The 25,049-nt window shown below is 40.3% G+C and overlaps 1 protein-coding gene across 5 annotated transcripts in view; it reads right to left on the bottom strand.

The window, feature by feature from the left end:
* The window catches only part of tex10 (testis expressed 10), a 94,511-nt gene extending 69,725 nt beyond the window's left edge, over window positions 1–24,786 (bottom strand). For 3 of the 5 annotated variants that reach the window (XM_063043891.1, XM_063043895.1, XM_063043894.1), the window contains exons 1-5: window positions 24,633–24,786; window positions 19,774–19,894; window positions 16,950–17,141; window positions 14,233–14,948; window positions 2,246–2,480 (exon numbers count right to left, since the gene is read on the bottom strand). In XM_063043891.1, coding sequence (XP_062899961.1) covers window positions 2,246–2,480; window positions 14,233–14,948; window positions 16,950–17,129 — 1,131 coding nt within the window. In that variant the 5' untranslated portion in view covers window positions 17,130–17,141; window positions 19,774–19,894; window positions 24,633–24,786. Of the gene's footprint in view, window positions 1–2,245; window positions 2,481–14,232; window positions 14,949–16,949; window positions 17,142–19,764; window positions 19,895–24,359; window positions 24,385–24,632 lie in introns of those variants that run through there. The other 2 variants (XM_063043893.1, XM_063043892.1) reach the window with 2 other exon arrangements.
* Between the last annotated feature and the right edge of the window lie 263 nt (window positions 24,787–25,049).

Genomic DNA, 25,049 nt, shown 5'->3' with positions numbered 1-25,049 from the left:
ATGTATAAGATGATGAGAGGTAGTGATCTTGTGGATAGTCAGAAGCTTTTTTCCAGGGCTGAAATAGTTGCCACAAGAGGACACAGGTTTAAGGTGCTGGGGAGTAGGTACAGAGGAGATGTCAGGGGTAAGTTTTTTTACTCAGAGAGTGGTGAGTGTGTGGAATGGGCTGCCAGCAACGGTGGTGGAGGCGGATACGATAGGGTCTTTTCAGAGACTTTTGGATTGGTACATGGAGCTTAAAGAAATGGAGGGCTATAGGTAAGCCTAGTAATTTCTAAGGTAGGGACATGTTCGGCACAACTTTGCGGGCCGAAATCTATGTTGCACAATATTCCAGGTGTGGTACAACCAGAGTTTTATACAGCTGCAACATTACCTCACAACTTTTGAATTCAATCCTCCAACACTACATGTTGTCAACTTGTGCGGCAACTTTGAGGGATCTATGAACCTGGCCATCAAGATCCCTCTGTTCCTCCACACTACTAAGAATCATGCCATTAACCCCTGTACTCTGCCTTTAAATTCGACTATCCAAAGTGGATTACTTCACACTTTTCTGGATTGAAATCCATGTACTTCTCAGCCCAGCTCTGCATCCTATCAATGTCTTGTTATAACCCTCGAAAGCCTTCTATACTATCCACAACACCACCAACCTTCATGTCATTTGCAAACATACTAACCCATCATTCCATTTCCCCATCCACGTCTTTACAAAAATCGCAAAAGCAAGATCCCCTGCGGAATAGCACTGGTCAAGTACCTCCAGGCAGAGTATGTTCCATCTGCTACTACCTTCTTCCTACTGTGGGCAATCCATTCAGCCATGTTTCTCTGGATCCAATTTCTCGTGACTTTCTGAATGAGCCTACCATGCGGAACCTTGTTGAACACTTTACTAAAATCCATGTACTCCACATCCACTGCTGAATCTTCATCAATTTGTTTTGTCACTTCCTCAAAAAATTCAATCAGGCTCGTGAGGCACAACATGCCCCTAACAAAGCCATGCTGACTATCCCTAATCAGACTATGGTTCTCCAAATGCCAGTAAATCCTGTCCGTACGAATCCTCTCCAGTCGTTTGTCCACCACTGATGGTCTATAATCTCCAGGGTTATCTCTATTACCTTTCTTGAACAAAAAATTGGTGGGGTATAAACTAATCATAAAGCATCAAGAAGCTACAAATAAAATTTAAACTGAGATTCTCAAAAATGCATATGTATTTCAAACTGTTCACACTGAAAATCCTGGTGCTCGAATTACAAGCAGAAATCTATGAAGCATTACTAAGAAAAGCCCTTTCAAATGCTAATGCTTATAAAGCAAAGAGAGAAAACTATCATGTACAAACGTTTGTAAGAAGCAGACAGGAGTGGGTTATCTTGAATTAGGAAATAAAATCAGAGCCAGAATTGTAATCTGCATGGCTGACACAAACACAGTTAAGTGTGTTTTTTCTTTGTATATAAGCCTCTATTCTTGAATATAAAGTAATAAGCTGAAAACATCAGAGATTGCAACATTCCATTTCCAAATGCAAAATCTCCTTAATCAAAGTATGAGATGTTTTCATTTTCCACAACTTATACAGTATCATGCTTCGCCCATAAACAGTACTTGTAACAAAGAAAGCTATGAATATGGACATAGCATTCTTAGTCACTCTGCAAAGGAATTTGGAAAGGGATTTACAGAATAAGGAAAACAGCAAATTACTTGAATGCTGGAAATCTGAAAGAAAAGAAGAATACACTGAGTAAGTCAATGAGCATCTGTCTAAAAAGAAACAGAGATAAGGCATACACAAGGAAATCTGCAGATGCTGGAAATTCAAGCAACACACACAAAATGCTGGTGGAACACAGCAGGCCAGGCAGCAGCCATAGGAAAAAGCACAGTCGACGTTTTAGGCCGAGACCGAGTCTTGACGAAGGGTCTCAGCCTGAAAAGTCGGTTGTGCTTCTTCCTATGGATGCTGCCTAGCCTGCTGTGTTCCACCAGCACTTTGTGTGTGTTACAGAGACAAGGCATCATGACAATGGGAAGAATGAGAAATTATATATAAATTTTTAAATGCAGAGAAAGAGGAAAAGGCAAAGAACAATAGGGAAAGTCAATGATGGGGTAGAGCATAGGTTAAGTTTTTGTTAACCCAGTGGCCCTACCCCATCGGGAAAAAAATCTCATTAAGGCACAATTTCATTCAATAATTAACTTGAATATTCCTCCTTACCAGTTTCTCAGTATCATCTTGGTGCTTTATTAACTTCCACAACAGCTGGATGATGCTAAGGACCTGCAGCTTAAGCTGCATGGCTTCCAGTTCAAGTAGACTGCCTGGTGAAGGGCCAGCAGGTTGAGCAGGGGAAGCTTCCACCCAACACTCCAACAGAAGAGGTACCAGGATTTGAATGAAGCTTTTCAGATTCTCCACTGAAGACAAACCTTCTTCAGCATCATGTGAAGGTCTAGTGTAATGGAAAAAAAAATGAATGGATGCTCATTCTCATCAGAATATAAAAATATAGTCCGAGGCCAATTGATAACTTATTGCCACTCCTATTATTTAGTACAATCATGACAGATTTTCTTTAACCACTGTGCTACTTTCATGCACTAATTCCCAATATCCCTTTTCCTACATATCAAGAAAATTATTGATCACAGTTTTGAATCCACACAAAGATCTGGTTGTTATGGTCCATGTGGGTACCAACTATGTAGGAAGAACAAGTAAGGAGGTTCTGCTGAGGGTATTTGAGCAGCTAGGAACTAAATTAAAATGCAGGACCAAAAAGGTAATAATCTCTGATTTATTAACTGAGTTACATGGAAATTGACACAGGGTAAATAAGACCACAGTTGCTCAAAGCTGGGTGTGGGAGAAGTGGGTTTGAATTTGAAACATAGAAACATAGAAAACCTACAGCACAATACAGGCTCTTCGGCCCACAAAGCTGTGCTGAACATATCCTTACCTTAAAAGTTACCTAGGGGTACCCACAGCCTTCTATTTTTCTAAGCTCCATGTACCTATCCAGGAGTCTCTTAAAAGACCCTATCAGTTCCGCCTCCACCACTGCTGCCAGCAGCCCATTCCACGCACTCACCACTCTCTCTGTAAAAAACTTACCCCTGACATCTCCTGTCTAGCTACTTCCAAGCACCTTAAAATCGTGCCCTCTTATGCTAGCCATTTCAGCCCTGGGAAAAAGCCTCTGACTATCCACACGATCAATGCCTCTCATCATCTTATACACTTCTATCAGGTCACCTCTCATCCTCCATCGCTCCAAGGAAAAAAGGCTGAGTTTACTCACCCTATTCTCATAAGGCATGCTCCCCAATCCAGGCAACATCCTTGTAAATCTCCTCTGCACCATTTCTATGGTCTCCACATCCTTCCTATAGTGTGGCGACCAGAACTGAACACAGTACTCCAAGTGGGGTCTGACCAGGGTCCTATATAGCTGCAACATTACCTCTTGGCTCCTAAGCTCAATCCCACAATTGATGCAGGCCAAAGCACCATATGCTTTCTTAACCACAGAGTCAACCTGCACAGCAGCTTTGAGTGTCCTATAGACTCGGACCCCAAGATTCCTCTGATCCTCCACACTGCCAAGAGTCTTACCATTAATACTATATTTTGTCATCATATTTGACCTACCAAAATGAACCACTTCACACTTATCTGGGTTGAACTCCATCTGCCACTTCTCAGCCCAGTTTTGCATCCTATCAATGTCCCGCTGTAAACTCTGACAGCCCTCCACACTATCCACAACACCTCCAACCTTTCTGTCATCAGCAAATTTACTAACTCATCCCTCCACTTCCTCATCCAGGTCATTTATAAAAAAATCACGAAGAGCAGGGGTCCCAGAACAGATCCCCGAGGCACACCACTGGTGACCAACCTTCATGCAGAATATGACCCATATACAACCACTCTTTGCATTCTGTGGGCAAGCCAGTTCTGGATCCACAAAGCAATGTCTCCTTGGATCCCATGCCTCCTTAGTTTCTTAATAAGCCTTGCATATGGTTCCTTGTCAAATGCTTTGCTGAAATCCATATACACTACATCTGCTGGTCTACCATCATCAATGTGTTTAGTCACATCCTCAAAAAACTCAATCAGGCTCATAAGACACAACCTGCCTTTCACAAAGCCATGCTGACTATTCCTAATCATATTATGCCTCTCCAAATATTCATAAGTCCTGCCTCTCAGGATCTTCTCCATCAACTTACCAACCACTGAAGCAAGACTCACTGGTCTATAATTTCCTGAGCTATCTCTACCCCTTTTCTTGAATAATAGAACAACATCCGCAACCCTCCAATCCTCCTGAACCTCTCCCGTCCCCATTGATGATGCAAAGATCATCGCCAGAGGCCCAGCAGTCTCCTCCCTCACCTCCCACAGTAGCCTGGGGTACGTCTTGTCCTTTCCCAGTGACTTATCCAACTTGATGCTTTTCAAAAGCTTCAGCCCATCCTCTTCCTTAAAGTCTACATGCTCAAGCTTTTCAATCCACTACAAGTCATCCCTACAATCACCAAGATCCTTTTCCGTAGTGTATACCTAAGCAAAGTTCTCTTTAAGTACTTCTGTTATCTCCTCCGGTTCCATACACACTTTTCCACTGTCACACTTGATTGGTCCTATTCTCTCACATCTTATCCTCTTGCTCTTCACATACTTTGTAGAATGCCTTGGGGGTTTTCCTTAATCCTGTCTGCCAAGGCCTTCTCATGGACCCTTCTGGCTCTCCTAATTTCTTTCTTAAGCTCCTTCCTGCTAGCCTTATAATCTTCTAGATATCTATCATTACCTAGCTTTTTAAACCTTTCGTAAGCTCTTCTTTTCTTCTTGACTAGATTTACAACAGCCTTTGTACACCACGGTTCTTGTGCCCTACTATCCCTTCCCTGTCTCACTGGAATGTACCTATGCAGAACTCCAAGCAAATATCGCCTGAACATTTGCCATGTTTCTTCCATACATTTCCCTGAGAACATCTGTTCCCAATCTATGCTTCCAAGTTCCTGCCTGATAGCCTCATATCTCCCCTTACTCCAGTTAAACCCTTTCCTAACTTGTCTGTTCCTATCCCTCTCCAATGCTATGGTAAAGGAGATAGGAGATAGCTGCCATTAGGAAGAAGGTACAGGAGCCTCAAGACTCACACCACCACGTTCAAGCACAATTATTACTCCTTAACCATCAGGTTCTTGAAGCAGTGGGGATAACTTCACTCACCCTATTTCTGAAATATTCCCACAACCTATGGTCTCACATTCAAGGCCTCTTCATCTCATGTTCTCCATCTCATGTTACCATTTCTTTTCTTTTGTATTTGCAGAGTTTGTTGTCTTTTGTAGATTGGTTGTTTGTCCGTTGTGTTAGGTGCTGTCTTTCATTGATTCTATTGTGATTTACTGGCAGACCACAGTACGTGTGCTTGCAACACTGTGTGTCCGACAGAGTGATCAGCAGCACTGGGGCTCCACAGGGGACTGTCTTGTCTCCCTTTCTTTTCACCATTTACACCTCGGACTTCAACTACTGCACAGAGTCTTGTCATCTTCAGAAGTTTTCGGATGACTCTGCCATAGTTGGATGCATCAGCAAGGGAGATGAGGCTGAGTACAGGGCTACGGTAGGAAACTTTGTCACATGGTGTGAGCAGAATTATCTGCAGCTTAATGTGAAAAAGACTAAGGAGCTGGTGGTAGACCTGAGGAGAGCTAAGGTACCGGTGACCCCTGTTTCCATCCAGGGGGACAGTGTGGACATGGTGGAGGATTACAAATACCTGGGGATACGAATTGACAATAAACTGGACTGGTCAAAGAACACTGAGGCTGTCTACAAGAAGGGTCAGAGCCATCTCTATTTCCTGAGGAGACTGAGGTCCTTTAACATCTGTCAGATGATGCTGAGGATGTTCTATGAGTCTGTGGTGGCCAGTGCGATCATCTTTGCTGTTGTGTGCTGGGGCAGCAGGCTGAGGGTGGCAGACATCAACAGAATCAACAAACTCATTCGTAAGGCCAGTGATGTTGTGGGGATGGAACTGGACTCTCTCACGGTGGTGTCTGAAAAGAGGATGCTGTCTAAGTTGCATGCCATCTTGGACAATGTCTTCCATCCACTACATAATGGACTGGTTGGGCACAGGAGTACATTCAGCCAGAGACTCATTCCACCAAGATGCAACACAGAGCGTCATAGGAAGTCATTCCTGCCTGTGCCCATCAAACTTTACAACTCCTCCCTTGGAGGGTCAGACACCCTGAGCCAATAGGCTGGACCTGGACTGATTTCCTGGCATAATTTACATATTACTATTTAATTATTTATGGTGCAACAGTAACGAAAACCAATTTCCCTTGGGATCAATAAAGTACGACTATGACTATGTGTTTGCCCACAAAAAAACAAATCTCAGGGTTACATAATGTGACATATAAGTACTTCGAACTTTGAAACTTCCTTCTGCAGTGGAACTCACCTTCAGAACAAATAGATAACTATTTAACCTCTGGGAGCTATCCTCTTAGAATCAAAATAATTGAAACCTCAGTAGTTGAGTTTCAGTATGTGGACAATGCTTATGTTTGTACAGTATACTTTCATTCATTTAAGTATAAACAAGCCTTGCACGCAACATCTGTAAGACAAACATCCTCTCACAACCTGCCCTGCATCTCTCTGACAATAAAGCTTCATCACTATGATATCCTGGAAAATGGAAACCATTTCCCAGAACTCATGCCTCCTCTTGGCAAAGACAAATACTGATCATGAAATTCACCACAGCCCTCAATGCACCAGCACTGCCTTTGATTTAAGAACATCTGAAAAACAAGACCTAGTAAAACTTGTGGCCTGCAAGGCAACTATGATAACTGCCCTCCTATATGCTGCTGAGTGCCAAACTAGCTACAACAAGCATCTTGAGGCATTACTAAAATATCACTAATGTGGTTTCTGCAAAATCTTCCAAATTCATTAGGACGATAGGCACACCAACATCAGTGTTCTCTCTCAGACTGAAATCTGAGCACTGAGGGCCTAGTTACCCAATGTCAGCTCTGTTGGGTAGGCACATCAGTTGCACACTCAACACCACAATCTCAAAACTGACACTCTTTTCAGAGCTCTGGCATGGGACAAGATTACTTAGGCAGACAAAGGAAAAGGTTTTATGAAATGCTCGATCCCACTAACTCCAGGCAACCACACACTGAAATTGAAGGAGGAGTATTCAGGATGGTACTTTGAAACCTGAGGTCCTACATTAGGAGCATACAACCGTCATGTTTAAGTTGCAAAACAACAGTACCACTTCTCAAATTATCCAGTCATTCAGCCTGTCAGCCACCACCTACGCCTATTTTTTTCAAAAACGGATTGCAGTTCCCACTGAGGCCCTAGTTATTCATGGTAAATTATGCCAGGTAGGTTGGCATGGAAACAAGTTATTCTCCAGTCCAAGAGGAGGAATTTAATTCTTCACCCCCCCACCCCCGTCAGGTGGAAGATACAGAAGTGTGAAAACATACACTATCAGGCTTAAGCACAGCTTCTCTTCCACCAGTTAACTTGTAAAATAAAATGGACTCTTGACCTCACAGTCTACCTCGTTACGGCTTTGTGTCTGTACTTCCTTTGTACCTGCAACACTTCATTCTGCATTCCGCTTCTATTTCCCCTTGTACTACCACAATGTACTTTTATTGTCATTTCTATCTTTAAATTAAATTATTTCATGTTCCGGTCATTGTTCCATAAAAACTTGTTAACTAGCACATTGCTAATTAACTTGTTGTTCATGACACAATAATAGATCTAAAACAGCCTGCACCGTCACATACTTAGACGAGAAAATCTGCAAATACTGGAAATCGAAGCAACACACACAAAATGCTGGAGAAACTCAGCAGGCCTGGCAGCATCTATGGAAAAGACACACACCTAATGAAGTCCGGATGAAGGGTCTCAAACTGAACCGTCAACTGTTTACTCTTCTCCATAGATGCTGCCTGGCCTGCTGAGTTCCTCCACCATTAAATGTGGGTTGCCACATACTTATTGGGTGAACTATCTTTATATGCACAAATAGTTTGCCCTCCACAATATTAGTGCTGATTTAGTTTATGTGTCGTCTACAGATTAAAATCCTCTGTGACTCAAGTCCATATCTAATTTCTTTATTTATACTGCATCTTATGTTATCTTTACTGTTTGAAGGTTTATATGAAACTCCCAATATTTTCATTTGCCCTTGCTAGTGCTTAGTCCCTCCAAAACTAATTATGCTTGATTTCCTAAGCAAAGATCCCCCCTATTTACTGTTGTTATCCATTTTCAAAATTAGGTATAGCTACCTGTTTCTCCATTTGGCCTTTTTCTTCGAAAAACTAAGTATCCTGAAAATATTCCATTCCCAATCTTGATTACTTTCCAACTGCACTGCTGTAGTAGTTAGTAGGTTACATCCATTTATTTTACTTTGGGCAATTAATTTCCCTATTTTGCTATAAATGCTTCAAGCATTCAGATAAAGTGCCTTTGTACTATTTTTCTACTATAAAAGAAGCAATTCTCTTGTGTTTTCCTTTCCTGACATATTCAAGTTGTTGATAATCCATCTTGCTCCTCTTGTTCTATCTCATTAAGTTTATAACAGATCAGCACATGACCACCACCTTCCCCCTACACTCTAAACTGTTTAGTCTTATATACAGACCTAGTTATTTAACTCACACAGACAATGAAACCAGCATAATTCAAGCGAAGCCCTTATTAATGGAACATTTCCCTCTTCCTTCAGTACTGATGTCATTGCCAATGAATTGAAACCCACGTTTTCTATGTTCCTTAAACCATACATTCAAATCCCTTATCTTATTTACCCCTGTGCCAAGTTGCACATGGTTCAAACAGCAATCCAGGGATTATCATCTTTGTACATCTTTTTAATTTGGATCCTAGCTGTTCAGTTTACTTTAATCTGCTTCTTTGTCCTTTCTAACTCATTATTTCCCACAAATGGATCTTTTTCTCCTCATTCCAAATTCCTCTACACACCCAAGATGTTCTTGCCACACAAACAGATGCTCAATAAACCAGAGAAAATTCCTTGCTAATTAGAAGCATTTTTAGTTGTATTGTCACTATGTACAGATCCATTTATTCTTCAGGAACTGAGCACCCACACTGATTGAAATGCCAAAGAAAAATGACAAAAATACCAAATATACTTTTAAATCAAGCACAACAGCTATGAAGAACGTAGGTCTTCCTCATCTCACAAACACCTGACTTGTGCATTGTCCATATATACAAGCAAGCATTTAGGAGACTGATGGTATGGATTTACCAGTTGCTGTAGGGCTGCAGGTATTTTCTGCTGCGTGAGAACTCAGCTGGTGGTCACATTTCCTATGTGTGAACTGCTTATTACAAACAGTTCACAAGAATGGAACTCTGCCATAACCAGGGGACAATTTATAGAGCGAAAGTTAAAGAAAGTTCACCAAAGCAGAATAAGAGTACATGTTAGAAATGTGGTTCCTTTTAATTAAATGGCAAATCAGCATTTCATGCTTTGTGAAACGCCAATGCTCATTACAATAAACTAGAATGATACAGAAGGAAATCATCTGCACCCTTTTTTGTACAACTGTAATTCAGAAGGACCAAAATCAAAAATTGCTTAGATCCAAGGTAGTGAGGTCTCACTTCATCACAAGTTAATAGACCACAGAAAAATACCAGCTGTAATTGTGGTCAATTTGCCTTTCCTTCTTAAGCTTCAAAATAACTCAAATCTTTGAATAAAGAGTTGAAGTTATTTTAAATATTAAAGGAATAAACCCCATTTGGAACAACCTCACTTCCATTCTTTTATCATTCACACTTCAAACTTCAGTACAATGACAAAGAGCTCTTCAATAGAAATCGTTGCTTTTCTTGGGGCTAAAGTTAATCTATAATAAACGTCAATATCAAAAATGTACTGGAAATAAGAAAAAATCCTTTTAACTGTGGACAATAACTACAAGAACTCTACTAGTTCTACTAAGAACCTTTAAACAACAAGTTTGGGCATGAAATAAAGCAATAAATTAAGAAAATACAAGTGATAAAAGTAACTGCACATATCTTTGGGATATCTGTAAAATGGTTACAGTGTGGTGGGAGTTTAAGGTGATCTTGCTGTACCAGTTGGTGCTAGTTCTGGTTCAGAGTCATAAATTTATGCATAATTTGCAATACTTACATGTTATCATGTTTGCTGTTGTGTGCTGGGGCAGCAGGCTGAGGGTAGCAGACACCAACAGAATCAACAAACTCATTCATAAGGCCAGTGATGTTGTGGGGATGGAACTGGACTCTCTGACAGTGGTGTCTGAAAAGAGGATGCTGTCCAAGTTGCATGCCATCTTGGATAATGTCTCCCATCCACTACATAATGTACTGGTTGGGCACAGGAGTACATTCAGCCAGAGACTCATTCCACCGAGATGCAACACAGAGCATTGTCATTCTTGCCTGTGGCCTTCAAACTTTACAACTCCTCCCTTGGAGGGTCATACACACTGAGCCAATAGGCTGGTCCTGGACTTATTTCCTGGCATAATTTACATATTACTATTTAACTATTTATGGTTTTATTACTATTTATTATTTATGTGCAACTGTAACAAAAACCAATCTCCCCCAGGATCAATAAAGTATGACTATGACTATGTTAGCCTACTCACAGCTAAACTACAGATCTTCTCTTTCTTATCACTAAGCTCTCCAGTGAGCAAAATATTGATTGTGGAATTGGCGAATTGATACTACAAATAATTCCAACCTCCCACTTGGAGCACTAGCTAATGCTGCAGCTAATGATACAACTTATGGTCATGATGAAGGTCTACAAAAGGAACAAATGAAGACATAAAGCCTAACCAAACCAGAATTTTTAAACTTAAGGCAGTGTTTTTTCTTCTACCAGTCCTATCAACATCAAATGTATTACACTGAAAATAAGAATTTTCAGGAAAAGTAGAAGCTAACGTACAAAACGGCTTTGCTCTTTAAAATGTAATTTCAATTGTTTTCTTTCTGAAGAACATAATTTGGATGTCCAGTATATAAACAATGGAACATAACTTGCAGGAAAGGTACCTTAGTCTGAAAGAAAAGGTCTCTCAAAATCTCTAGGACTAAGATTTTCTTGAGGATATTTCTGGATATGACTGAAAAACAAAATGTTACCATTTCCAAGCTGGTAGAAGATGAACTGTTCGAACTGTGAATGGCACCACTCATTCCACACTTTATTTTCTTGCCATTCAATTACTTAATCACTAAGAACAATGCCACTGCACGTATTTCTTTTAAGTGTTTTTATTACTCTTTCTTTATGATTTTATTATTCTACTACCAGCCTATCCCCATCTGCCCAAATTTAGTTTGATTTGCCTTTGCATTTTCTTCCAAAAATGAAACTCTGACTCCTTCAGAGTTCTCCTTTCACTGGTGAGGAAAGTATTGAGCAAAATGCACACGATCTGAGAAGCAACATTATAACACAAATATAACACTATCAATGACATGCTTAAATTCCAATCAATCTTGCTCCTTGTGAAACTGTCAGTAATTCCTAGCCAGTTAAAAGCTGATCGTGTTGCCAGAACAGAGAGGTAGGAGCCTGAAAATTACTAGGCGTTTGATAGACATTGATTTAGTACAGGTGTCCCCCGATTTTCAAACGTTCGCTTTATGAAACTTCACTGGTAAGAAAGACCTACATTAGTACCCTGTTTTCGCTTTCAGAAGGTGTTTCAACTGTTATGAAAAAAAAATTCAGCGCGCGATAAAAAAATCAGCATGCGAAAAAATCAGCGCGCAATAGAAGGCAGCACGCCCCGAGCAGCCACTCTCCCCCGGATTCTCGCCGGCATTGCTGAAACACGAGCCTGTGAGCAGCCGTTTGCAAGATGAGTTCTACGGTATCGGAAAAGCCTGAAAGAGCTCGTAAGGGTGTTACACTTACGGTAAAACTAGACATAATTAAGCGTTTTGATTGTGGTGAACGAAGTAAGCACAATGTGAATTTGGCTTGTGGAAGCTGATGAACATGATGTTGAAGAGGTTTTGGCATCCCATCACCAAGAACTGACAGATGAAGAGCTGATGCAATTGGAAGAAAAAAGGCTAACAATCGAAACCAAATGAGTAATGATAAAGTACAACTTTAATTTTGAACGGATACGTCGGTTTAGGGGATATTTGCAGGATGGTTTGAGTCCTTATTAAAGAACCATGTGATAGAAAAATGCGCGAGGCTCAGCAGTCAAGCAAGCCTTCCACATCAGCCACAGCAGACGACGAACCTCGAACTTCGACATCAAGGCGGGCAGTCATAGGAGAAGATGAGCTGCCTGCTCTAATGGAAACAGGCGACGAGATGACACCCCAGTGTCCCACCACCCCAACCCCCAGGCCACAGACAGATACCGATTCGCTGAGAATGCAAAGGTAGCCGGGAGGCACACAGCACATCTTTAAGAAAAGAGCCGAAATAAACATGCTAATTAATTAGGTACTGCCGACACATAATTGTCGGCCCAGATCAGAGACGACGCAATCGGAAATCGGCACTGATCTGGGCCGACAATTACACTGCACCCCTGCATTCTTCGCGGCAATGTATCGGGTCGGCAGCCTGGAGGGTGGGGGACCACTGCACCACCCAATCTCTGACAACTCAGTCTAACTCACCATCATCAGTGTGCTCGGCGCTGTCCCAATTCCCGTAAGTGATACTACACTGTACATACATTATTTCTACTTTATATTGGCTGTGTATTTTTACGTGATATTTGGTATGATTTGGCAGCTTCATAGCTTAAAGGTTACTGTAGAGCGCGTTTATGCCAACAGCGCTTGCGTGAGATTTTCTACCGACGGCGCTTGCGTGAGATTTTCGCTCCAGAGAACAGTTCACTAATGATTGTGGAAAAGTATTTCTACTTTATATAGGCTGTGTATTTATCACATCATTCCTGCTTTTACTATATGTTACTGTTATTTTAGGTTGGTAGGTTATTTTTGGGTCTGCAAACGCTCACAAAATTTTCCCATTATAAATAAATGGGAATTGCTTCTTCTCTTTACGACATTTTGGCTTACGAACCGTTTCATAGGAACGCTCTACCTTCGGATGGCGGGGGAAACCTGTATCTGTAATAAAGGGCATTCAAAATGAAGAAAATATACTCTGTGGATGTAAAAAGGGTGGTATTTAAATACTAAATGAAATAAAAAACTGCAACACACAGAAAAAGCTGGATGAACTCAGCAAGTCAGGCAGCATCTATGGAACTGAATAACAGTCAATGTTTCAGGCCAAGACCCTTTATCAGGACCGGAAACGAAGGGGGAAGATGCTAGAACCAAAAGTTATGAATTGCAATTTAGATTTTCTTAATTGATAAAGATAATATCTTCAACATAAAGTACTCCAGCTACATAATAAGAAATAACAAGACTTTCACCAAACCCTAACAAACTCAGCCAGCAACTTTTAAATTTAAAGTCAGATTCCAGTCCTGCAAGGCAGTTTTTAAAACATGCCAGGGAAATCTTTCTGCTCATCAGGACGGAACGTTTGCACACCTTAGTCTCTGATGCCCTTAAGTAAGACTTCTTTACATGGAACTGAGTTGTATTTCAAGCTATTAAGAATTTTAACTTCTTCCTAATGTCACAATTTTCTCACACTTGTCAAGGAGCTGGCTGGAAAGGAGAGTGAGGAAATGACATTTCATCCCAACTCTTACCAATTATTATGAAATATAGATAAATATTTTAAGATCTACTAAGGAGATAAAGTAAATTCCACCGAATACAGAGAAGTCTAGATACAATTTAGATTGATTTATGGAGTACTAGCATCCAAACACATTCAGTGGATGACAATATTCTTTTATCAGGCAAGTTGTAGATGTACTAGTATATAAAATAAGACAAAGTAAATTTAAATTTAAAAAACTGATATTTGTAAGTATTCCTTTCATGCCTTTTAAATTAAAATGCATTTATGTAACACTTAAGAGTTGGGGAGGGAGGGGAAGAGGTAGTCAAAATTAATATCTTGAACCAAGAACCGAACAGCAGTCAACATGCCCAGAGCGTCTCACCTCAGCCGAAATGGAATCACTGTCATAGGTTGGGATCCAGAGTGTTCATACAATTGTATATGCTGCTGCCCAGCTGCATAGTTCTCCCAATTGACTTGCAATGTGGTCACATGCTCAGACCCAGCCCTGGCATCACTCTCAAAAGTAGCTTCGCTTTCCACTGACTGGTTTGAACCTTCAACAACTGCTTCCATAAATTTTCTCAACCTGTTCAGTACATTAAGCCTCCAAAGCTGAGAAGTAATCCGGCGGTTAGGGTTGACAGACAGCATCCAAGAATGTGCTTTCCCCCCAGATTTCAATTCCTTTGACACTCTCTGATGTGAAATGAGTTCCAAAAAGTTCTTCAGTAGGGTGCTGCAACAGTCTGTAAGAAGCTCGGGATAATGTTCTAATAAAATATCCAATATCTTCAAGGCATCTTCCTGTATCCCTTCAAGAATGTGAGTCATTGCACCGGAGAGGTGTGCACTAACCAAAGGGAAAAAAGGAGCCATCTGGTCACTGGAAATTTTCGGAGCAAGAAAACGTAAAAGCTGGACAGCTGCTGATCTGACTGCGGAGTCTTTGTCTGTGAATAAGGCCGCTAAATCACTGAGAATGTTCGAGAGATAAGATGCAATCATCGAGGGATGCTGGGATACAAGATCTTTGAGGCCATTAAGGGCACTCTGTTTAATTCCAGAATTATAGTGGTGTAACTGTGTCAACAGATCCTATTGAGAAAGAAAAGCTAGGTTATTGTTAGTATACTTATATCACAGTAAATTAAAACTTCAAACGCTTCTTAACCTCCCTGAGGAAAATGGAACTTCATGACAAGAGGCTCTATATTGCAATATAAAGTAGAATACAAATTTCTAGTCTTCAGATTGCTAACTGCCCTTGCTTGCAATTCCGGCTTGTGTAGACAATTAGGACACAACCCCCATGGTTGACCCTGCCTAAGATTGTTAACTATTAACTCTGTATTCTGGTTAAATACTCAGAAGTTATTTTTAATATATTCAATATTTATAAAAACTGACATTTTAAAAACAAGCTTACAGCCACAATTCTCTTCAGCTTTGCAATGCAACAACACTCAAAAAGAGCATAGGTGCAATAGTAATCCATGAAGTCTACCCTGACTGCTTTGTTGTTAATATCTGATGCAAATGCACTCTCTTTTTTTAAACCAATTGTTGACAATATCCGATGCAAATACATGCTCTTTTTTTAAACCAATCTTTGATCCATACCATAGACAAAAATTTCAGACGGCATCACAGGAAACTTTTGGTTAGAGTTCATTGTTAAGGATAAGATTTCAGGGTACTTGGTGGCACAAGGTAAAATAGGCCAAAGTCAGCATTGCTTCCTTAAAGAGAAATCTTACTTGACAAATCTGTTGGAATTCTTTGAGGAATTAATATATAAGATAGACAAAGGAGAGTCAGTGATCTCACAGAAACTTCTGATTTAGAAGGCCCATCAGTTTGATGTGTCTCAATCTGTTGCACTCAGTTTCTGTGGCCAACCACTATGTTTCTGGTCCTCAACCTTGCCCATTTCTTTGTGCTTCTCCAGAAGAGCTTAGACAGCACAGCTTGAAACTCCAGTCTGCTGCAAATTTCTGCTTGGGAGGGACCTAGCTGACGCAGGAGGACCACCTTGTATCTTGTTAGGCTCACTCTTGCCATGGGTAAGAATTGATGATTTGAAGGTTAAACTGTCATATCTACCACACCCTTACCTTTTATTTTGGTTGTCCTTCACCCAGTTTGATTCCTTCTACACCAGTTCTGTTTCAGTTAATCAGTTTAGTTCAGTGAATTCATTATGTCATTGATCATTAGCACCCTATTTGTTATCTTTGTTTAATCATGCACTGGGCTATATACCTACAAAGTGATCAAGTTTTTATTTGAAATGTGGCCTATTACTTAATGTTACTTTCTTTAACAAAATACAAAAAATTCTCTAATTTAATTTAATTTTTTAGAAAATGAATTTTGGAAATCTAAAATTTGCTCTTTTATACTGACCCACTGATGCAGAAGACAAAAAATAAACATCTATAACAAAATTTATATTATAAAAAATCTAGGGTGCCTAAAACTTTTGCACAGTACTGAACTTCAGCCCATCTGAACAATAGGGGATTAATAATGTGCATGAGAATGTAGGTTAAGGAAAATAAATGGTGATTTGGAAATGCTCTGAGACCTGACATAGATCTGATGAGCTGAATGACATACTTCTAATTTGTAAATGAAAACATTATTAATTAATTATCTTCTGGAAGCTATATAAGTAGCTATCTTCCTTCAAACAATTTTTGGCTTATCTTTTTCAAATTCACTGAACTTCTATGATCATTAATCAGAAAAATTGAATTAATATACTTACCATGACAATTAAAGAATGTACTAATATAATTAGCATTAATCAAGGAAACAAGAAGAGCACAACAGCTGACCAGGTATTCCCAGGTGGATGACAGAGAGATACACATAATGAAGCATCAGTTAAGGACTGGATTTAAACACAAGGGCATGCCCAATACAAAGCATTTGTCTGACAGCACACACCCCTTCCTGGCAACACATAAGTGATCAAGACAAGGCAAATTGCCTTCAAAAAAGGAAGAAAAACCATTAATAAAGGAATAAATACAGGAAGTTACTCTACTTTAGGCTGTTAAACACAGCAGCCTAAAAGAGAATGACGTATACCTTTATGTTAAGTTTGCGGTAATTTGTTGGTAATGATGCAACACTCTTCAATTGCTCTGGAACATGGATGGCACGTGTCTTGAAGCTCGTGTCAGTTGCATTATCTGCTTTTGGTTTTCTTTTGCCAACTTTTAACTTAACCTTTTGAAAGTCATCTTGACGCTTTCGTTTCTTAGTCATCTTGCTTCTATCCTGCATTAAAGAGCGTGTATTTTTAACAACTCAAAATAAAATGAACACCAGATATACAATATAATTCAGGGTTTTTTTAAAATAAATTATAGGTAGTATTACGTACCAGCAGCAATAGATCACAAATGGGAGTCTGGTTTCGATGTTAAAACCACTATCTTTATTAGTATCTACTCCAAATATAAAAGTTTAAACAAAATAAACAGAAGTTAACAGTGTTATGCGTGTATATATGTGTACATATAGCTCCCAAACTATCAAGCTTGGGAAACAATGCTTTAAGTCTTAAGATGGTAAAGTGGAAAAGTTCAGTAATCCACAGAATGAGTGAGTGAGGGGAGAGATTTGTAAATCCACACGAAAATATAGAGAGAAAGCAATTACGAAGAATTCCACAGATTCCACGCTGGGTAAACAAAATAACAGTCGCCGAAGATCTTATCCGTTGAATCGTTCCGAAATCTACTTTGAAGTATCACCAGGTGATAGTCACAGGAATATCGCCTTCAAGTGGTTACCACATAACATCCCAATTCCAGGTAAGGGGCAACAAAAGTGATACCACAGGATATTCCAACAAATCCATACATATGGATTATATGAAGTGACAGTCACACATGGTTGTGCACTGCGTGCCAATGATGACCCCAATCTTCTGGGGACAGAAGAGGTCCAATCCATAGCAGTGACAAGCTGAAGTTCCCATAGCTCTGTGTGTGTGTATGTGTGTGTATGCGTGTGTGTGTGTCTCTCTCTCTGTGTGAAAGTCTGAAGCCGGCTGCCACAGCTTGTCACTGACGTCATAGTCCCACCTCACTCAGGCACTTAAAGCAACACTCACAGTAAATGAATCTGCGGTCTCGTACCACCTCCCCCAAAAAGGAAAAATTTTGATCTGGAAGAGCAAAATTTTTAACTGGAAAGTACAATAGGTGAAACAATGCAAGTATGGTTATCATATAGCATACTACAGACCAACGTAATGTATGGCAAGAGTGTATACAAACAGTAACCTCCACTCCACTAAATTAAAAAAAAAATTGTAAGCTTAACATCTGGAAAGACAATCGGCAGTTGTATTATCCTTGCCTTTAATGTGAATTATCATAAGATCATACTCCTGTAGAATCAGACTCTGTTATTGAATTGGAGCCTTCTTAACCATTTTCCTTAACCTTGCCCTGACCTACAACATAGCCAAGATAGGTCACAGTGGCATGGCCAAATTCACTCTTAGCTAAGTTAACTGTAAGATTGGCCTTTGAAAGCCTGTCAAATAGCTTTTCCACTGCAGAGATATGGGTTTCCCATGTGTCATTTCCTGTGACTAAATTATCAATATAGGCATCTGTGTGTTTTAACCCTTGAATTACAGAACTAATCATTCTCTGGAATGTTCCTGGAGCATTTTTCATCCCAAATGGCAGAACATTGTATTCATACAACCCAGGTGTTACAAATGCAGAAATTTCTCTACCTCTATCCATTAATGGAACACACCAATACCCTTCCAACAAATCAATCTTTGTTAGAAACTTAGCTTTTCCAATGGGATACACATCTGTCTTTGTTATAGCATTCACCTTTCTGTAGTCAGTGATGCTACCATCTGGTTTAGGTATAAAGGATAAAGAGCTCCAGCTTCAAGGAAAAAAGAAAGCTCACTGATAGCCAAAGCAACAATGGACAACGCAAAACTAAGGTACTTGCAGAAGGCCAAATACACAAGTGTATATCAGGGCACATGGATGAAACAAGATAACAGCAAAAAGTTAACAGGAAATATGTAAAAAAAACAACAATTTTTTAAAGGATGTTAATAGAAACTGGTAAGCCCCTTTAAAATGGATAATTATAAATGAAAATAAGATGGTAAACTTAAGTCACTATTTACAACAGGAATAATGAATAACATGTGAAGAAAATTAGTTGCATCAGTGATGGAGGAAAAAAATGCCAAGCAAAGATCAAAGAAAATAAATAATGACATGAAAGATTGTCAAGTGTCAGGATGATATGGATGGCATATAGAAGATCTAAATGAACGGAAGCAAGAAACTGATCATCATTGCTATAACTTTTCAAAGCAGTCCCTCCAAGAAGCACATTAAACTGGAAAATTTCACTACATGGAGCCATTTCAGAGTAGTATGAAAAAAGGAATTTACAGAGTAGATCCTGTTTAGAATCTCTAGTCTAGCAATATGTACTAAATACTAGGCATCTTTAAATGTTTGACCCATTAATAGAGCAGTACAGCACAGTACAGGCCCTTCGACCCATGATGTTGTACTAACCTTTTAACCTACTCCAAGATCAATCTAACCTTTCCCTCCCACACAGCCCTCCATTATTTTCTTTTATTCATGTACCTATCTAGAGTCCCTTAAATATCTCGGATGTACCTACCTCTAGCACCACCCATGGCAGCACGTACCACAGACCTACCACTCTCTTAGTGAAAAACATACTTGACATCCCCCTATACTTTCCTCCAATCATCTAAAAAATTATGCCCTCTTGCATTAGGTATTAGCCATTAGTAAAAGTTGCTGGTTATCCAAAAACTATAAGTAGATAGACTAAGTAGAACTAGCAAGAATATGGAAAAGAAACATCTTACTTGACAAACCTGTATGAATCTTTAATCTTTTGAAGTGGTGTCCAAAGAACACACTACGATGATAGATATTTATACGAATTTCCACAAGTTCTGTTGAATTATTTACTTCTTGACTCCAGGCCTTGTAAATCTGAAATAAAGATAGAAAATACTGGAAATACAGATCATGCAGAATCCTTATCAGCCTGGAACAACTCTGCCTATCTCTTCATGGATTGTTTAACTAAAATTGGTCATGGGATTAAATACAATGTAATAACCTTGTTTGAAACCTGGACATGTGGAAAGAGACAGGGATTATAATAATGAACAAGTATTCAAGACGATATTATGCTAACAATGTGGTTGACTCTGAATATCCAACAAGCATTCAGTTTAGGGCAATAAGAAACAGTGGTGCTAAAAAGTTTGTGAACCCTGCAGAATTTTCTCTATTTCTGCATAAATATGACCTAAAATGTGATCAGATCTTCACACAAGTTCTAAAACTAGATAAATGAAATAAATAACACAAAAAACATTATACTTGTTCATTTATTTATTGAGAAAAATGATCCAATATTACATGTCACAAACAAGAGAGAAACTGCAGATGCTGGAACTCCAAGCAACACCCACAAATTGCTGGAGGAACTCAGCAGGCCAGGCAGCATCTACGGAAAAAAGTACAGTCAATGTTTCAGGCCGAGACCCTGCCCAAAACGTCAACTACTTTTTTCCATAGTTGCTGCCTGGCCTGCTGAGTTCCTCCAACATTTTCTCTATGTTGCCAATATTACATGTAATTGTTGGGAAAAGTATGTGAACCTTTGCTTTGTAACTGGTGCGACCCCCTTGAAGAGCAATAACTTCAACCTTCTGGTAAACATTGATCAGTCCTGCACGTCAGCTTGGAGAAAACTGCTTCAGCTCCAAGATGTTGGTGGAGTTTCCTGTATGAACTGCTTGCTTCAGGACTTTGACTCGGCCATTCCAAAACATGAATCTTCTTCTTTCAAAACTATTCTGTTGTTGATTTTCTCTTGTATTTCTGATTATTGTCTTGTTGCATAATCCAACTTCTATTAAGCTTCAGGAGACGACTGCTACCCTGCCATTCTCCTGTAAAATGTCTTGATAGAACATTGAATTCATTGTTCCCTCCACGATTGCAAGTTGTCCAAGCCCTGATACAGCAAAGCAGCCCCAAACCATGATGCTTACAAGCTGGGATGAGGTTTTGGTGTTGGGGTACAGTTCCCCTTTTCCTCCAAACATAGCAATGTGCATTTCTGCCAAAAAGTTCAACATTGTCCCAGAACCGTCATAGAATATCCAGGTGGTCTGTTGCAAACTTGAGACATGCAGCAGTGGTTTCCTCCATCATGTCCTCCCATGAACACTGTTCTTGTTCAGTATTTTTCTTAAAGTGGACACATGAACAGAGACTTTAGCATGTTCCAGATTTCTGCAGGTCTTTTGCTGTTACCCTTTGGTTCTTTTTCACTTCTTCAGCATTGCATGTGTGCTCTTGGTGTGATCTTTGCAGGATGCAAACTCCTAGGTAGAGTAGCAACAATACTGAGTTTTCTCCATTTGTAGACAGTTTCTCTCACTGTGGACTGACGAACACTCAGGTCTTCAGAAATGCTTTTGTAGCCTTTTCCAGCTTCATGCATCTGTACAATTCTTCTTCTAAGGTCTTCTGAAAGTTGTTTTGATCAAGGCATGGTGCGCATAAAGATCTTTCTTGAGAAGAGCAGACTCTGGAAACCATGCTGACATTTATGAAAATGTTGGCTGGCACTCGAAACTTTGGCAATGAGGAAAGATAGGCTCAGTTAAGGTTGCTTCTGTTGTTACAGAGGTGGGAGTGGGAGGAGGGAAAGAAGTAATTGAGGTGAACAAGGACAACAGAATAGTATTACATTAGTTGCCTTGGCAGAAATCTCAAAATCAGACAACATGGATTTAAAATAATCAGAGAGATAATACCAACCCAGAGGACAGTAGTACTCTGGAAATCATCAGTGAGGAAAGTGGTCAAAAGATTCAGCAGGTTAGTTATTTAGTGTGAAGTATTAAACTGTTGATGATCAAACATAACAGGACAGTATGCAGTAATGCAGGAACATTAACATACAGAAGGGTCTTTTAGGAGTAAACACAGCCCCCTGAAAGAAGTATACAACAGTGTGATAAAGAAGGCATATTGCACATTTGTCTTCGTCATCCGGACATTTAGTATAAAAGTCAGGAAGTCATGCTGCTTCTGTATTAAACTTCAGTTATGCTACACTTGGAGTTTTGCGTTCTTTCAAAAAAGATGCAGAAGAGATCCACCAGGATGTTGCCTGTATTCCAGAATATTAGTAATAAGAAGTGGTTGGACAGTCTCTGGAAATTCAGAGGTTGAGGGGAGATCCAATGGAGTATATAAAATTATGAAATGCATAGATAGGGTGAAAATAGATAGAATGAAAATGTCAAATACTGGAGGGGTATCTTTGAAGTAAGAAGGGGAAAGTTTAAAAGATTTATGAAGTAAGTGTTTTTTTTTACATAGAGAGTAATAGGTACCTGGAACACACTGCCAGGGGAGATGATGGAAGCACACACAACGTTCAAGAGGCACTTACTCAGCAAGGTTGTCATAGCCGGGGTGGTAATGGGGGTCAAGCTCCCACTACCTATTAAATGCTCCCAATGTCATACATCTCAAATAGCCTCTGATAACCAAGTCCAACTCATGGCCTTCACGTGTGGCTTAGCTACTAAGCCCACCAGAACCGTTTCTACTGACAGAAGGGGGAAAGATAGGTTACTGATGTCTTACAACTGGTCACTTCCGACAGATGAGGCTTGTCAGCTGTGGCTGGCAGCTCATATAGAAGGAAGATGCTGATCTTAAACTTCTGCTGCATAACAGCTAAACCACTCATGGGAAAGGCTTTGGGAGTAAACCCCATGGGAAAATCCAGAGCTGCAGTCCCTAAGGCAGTCTCATATTGAGTTCAATGCTGATTGGCAACTCCTGCGATGCTGCTGATGCAAAATCTGTCAGGCTCTGCCAATCCTTTGGGTTCGTCAGCTGCACGGAGAGATGGAGCTTGCTACATGGGCAACAGCTTCTCTCCATATTGTACTGCCCAGGCTTGGGCATCTAGACAAATAGGATGCAACATCCATGGTTGACTCTGACCAATGGAGGTTCCGACTCAAGACAACACATGAACAGGCAGGGAATGGAAGGACGTAGACACTGTGCAGGCAGATGGGATTAGTTTTCTTGGTCGGTACAGGCATCCTGCACTGAAGGGCCTATTTCTGTACTGTTTGCGTTATAAGTGTGAATACATGCACAACATACATCAGATACACTTTTCAGATGCTCCCTTACCTGCTGAGTATTTGTAACTTTTTAAATTTCATATTTCTAGCATCTGTTTTTTCATCCTTACCCCCCTCCCAACTCACCTGGCTTCACCTCTCACCTTCAAGTTTATACTCTTATACTCCTTTCCCACCCCCCCCCCCGCCATTTTCTGATTCTGGATTCTTCCACCTTCATTTCCAATCCCAATGGAAGGTCTCAGCCCAAAACATTTACTCTTTATCCTTCCCCACAGATGCGGCCCACCTGCTAGGTTTCTCCAGCATTTTTGTTCTGTACAAGATCATCTACTTTGTTATACATACATATTAAACAGCAATATATTAGGTAATGTTGATGTTCAAGGGTGCTGCAGACAAATTGCTGAAAAACAAAATGCAAGGCAGCAGATAATCAGGAGGCAAATGCTATACTAGTCTTTATTACAAGAGGATTTGAATACAGGAGACATGAAGTTTTATTAATGAGATAACTAGAGTATTCTGTATCACTATGTCTCATCAAAAGAAGTGCAATTATTATAATAAGAATGCAGTAAAGAATAAGATTTATTCCAATGAAGATGGGTATGCCATAAAAGAATTTGAGTGGACTGTGACTTTTTTCTGTGGAGTTTAGAAGACAGAAGCTCTCCTGGAAATTTGCAAATTTCTTCAAGGGCTTGACAGGCTACGTGTGGAAGATTGAATCTTCCTACCGCACCTGACTGAAGACTCTAGGGGGAATGATTTCAGACTAGGTATTATGTCATTTCGGACATTCTCTAGTCCAGATGATTGTGAAGATGCAGATATTGTGGTCATTCAAACAGACATCAATATATAGTATTGTGCAAAAGTCTTAGACACCCCTAGACTAAGACTTTATATATATGCGTAAGAATTTTACACAGTATTGTATTTCCAGACATTAAGTAATCAAAACAAATAGGTATAATGTCAGAAAATGTGCTTAAGTGGACAACCAGCCACCATCTAATAACTGCTAGGCAACCTATCTGATTTTCCTTCATATTTTCTTGCGTTGTTCCCTTTATCCTGGAGTGACTCATGACTCCACCTCCCATCCCCCAGCCCCACAACTCCAAACTTGCTTTTCCATCCCTCAAACTGGCCTTGCACCCACAGTAAATCTTCCCTCGCATGCGTCCCGCTCTGCAAGCCACTCTTCTATCCTACACCCTTTCGGTTCAAACAACAAGCCACCCGCTCACAGCTACTACCTTCTCTCCTCAGCCTGGCACATCTCAGGTATCCTCGGGAGGAACAATGTCCTCAATTCTTCACAAGGGGTCGGCATTCAAACTCCTGACCACCCTCTCTTGCCCTCCTCCCGCACTCAGATCCGCCCCCCTACCAAACTCTCCATCACACCCACCTCCCCCCCCCACTTCCATCACCCGATCCATCTCCTACTCCCCCTCTCACGCAGACTCCAGGTTTTCTCCTCCTGCACCAAGGCCCTGAATATCGCCCTCCCCCGAGCTCCATCTCACCTGCAACACCGCCACTTCCAGCCGCAGAGCACCGCGCAAGCCTGTCCCGGGCCTCAGTGCGCTGTAGCTGACTACTGCTCTCCCGTCCCCCTAATTCAGCTGCTGCGTTTTGTTGTGTGTGTGTATTTTTTTAAAGAGCCTTTTTCTGATCAACTTGTTTCATTATTCCCTGTCGCCTTTGTTGATCACAAAATTAATTTTATCCGTACAACCGGAGTAACCGGGGTCTTTTTAACAAGGGTTTCTGGGAAATGAAGTCCTTCGTACATGCCGCTAATTGTTAAGGTTATGACGTCAGAATTAAACAGCATTGAATCAGACTTTTCGGTCCTATCCTCTCTACTAGAGCTAGTTGTCCGCGATCAGCCCATGAAACTCCAAGACGTTCCTCCTCATGTACCTATCCAATTGCCCCTT

Source organism: Mobula hypostoma, chromosome 3, assembly GCF_963921235.1.
Source record: "Mobula hypostoma chromosome 3, sMobHyp1.1, whole genome shotgun sequence".
Lineage (NCBI taxonomy): Eukaryota > Metazoa > Chordata > Chondrichthyes > Myliobatiformes > Myliobatidae > Mobula > Mobula hypostoma.
This window is presented reverse-complemented; position numbering and strand designations above follow the sequence as displayed.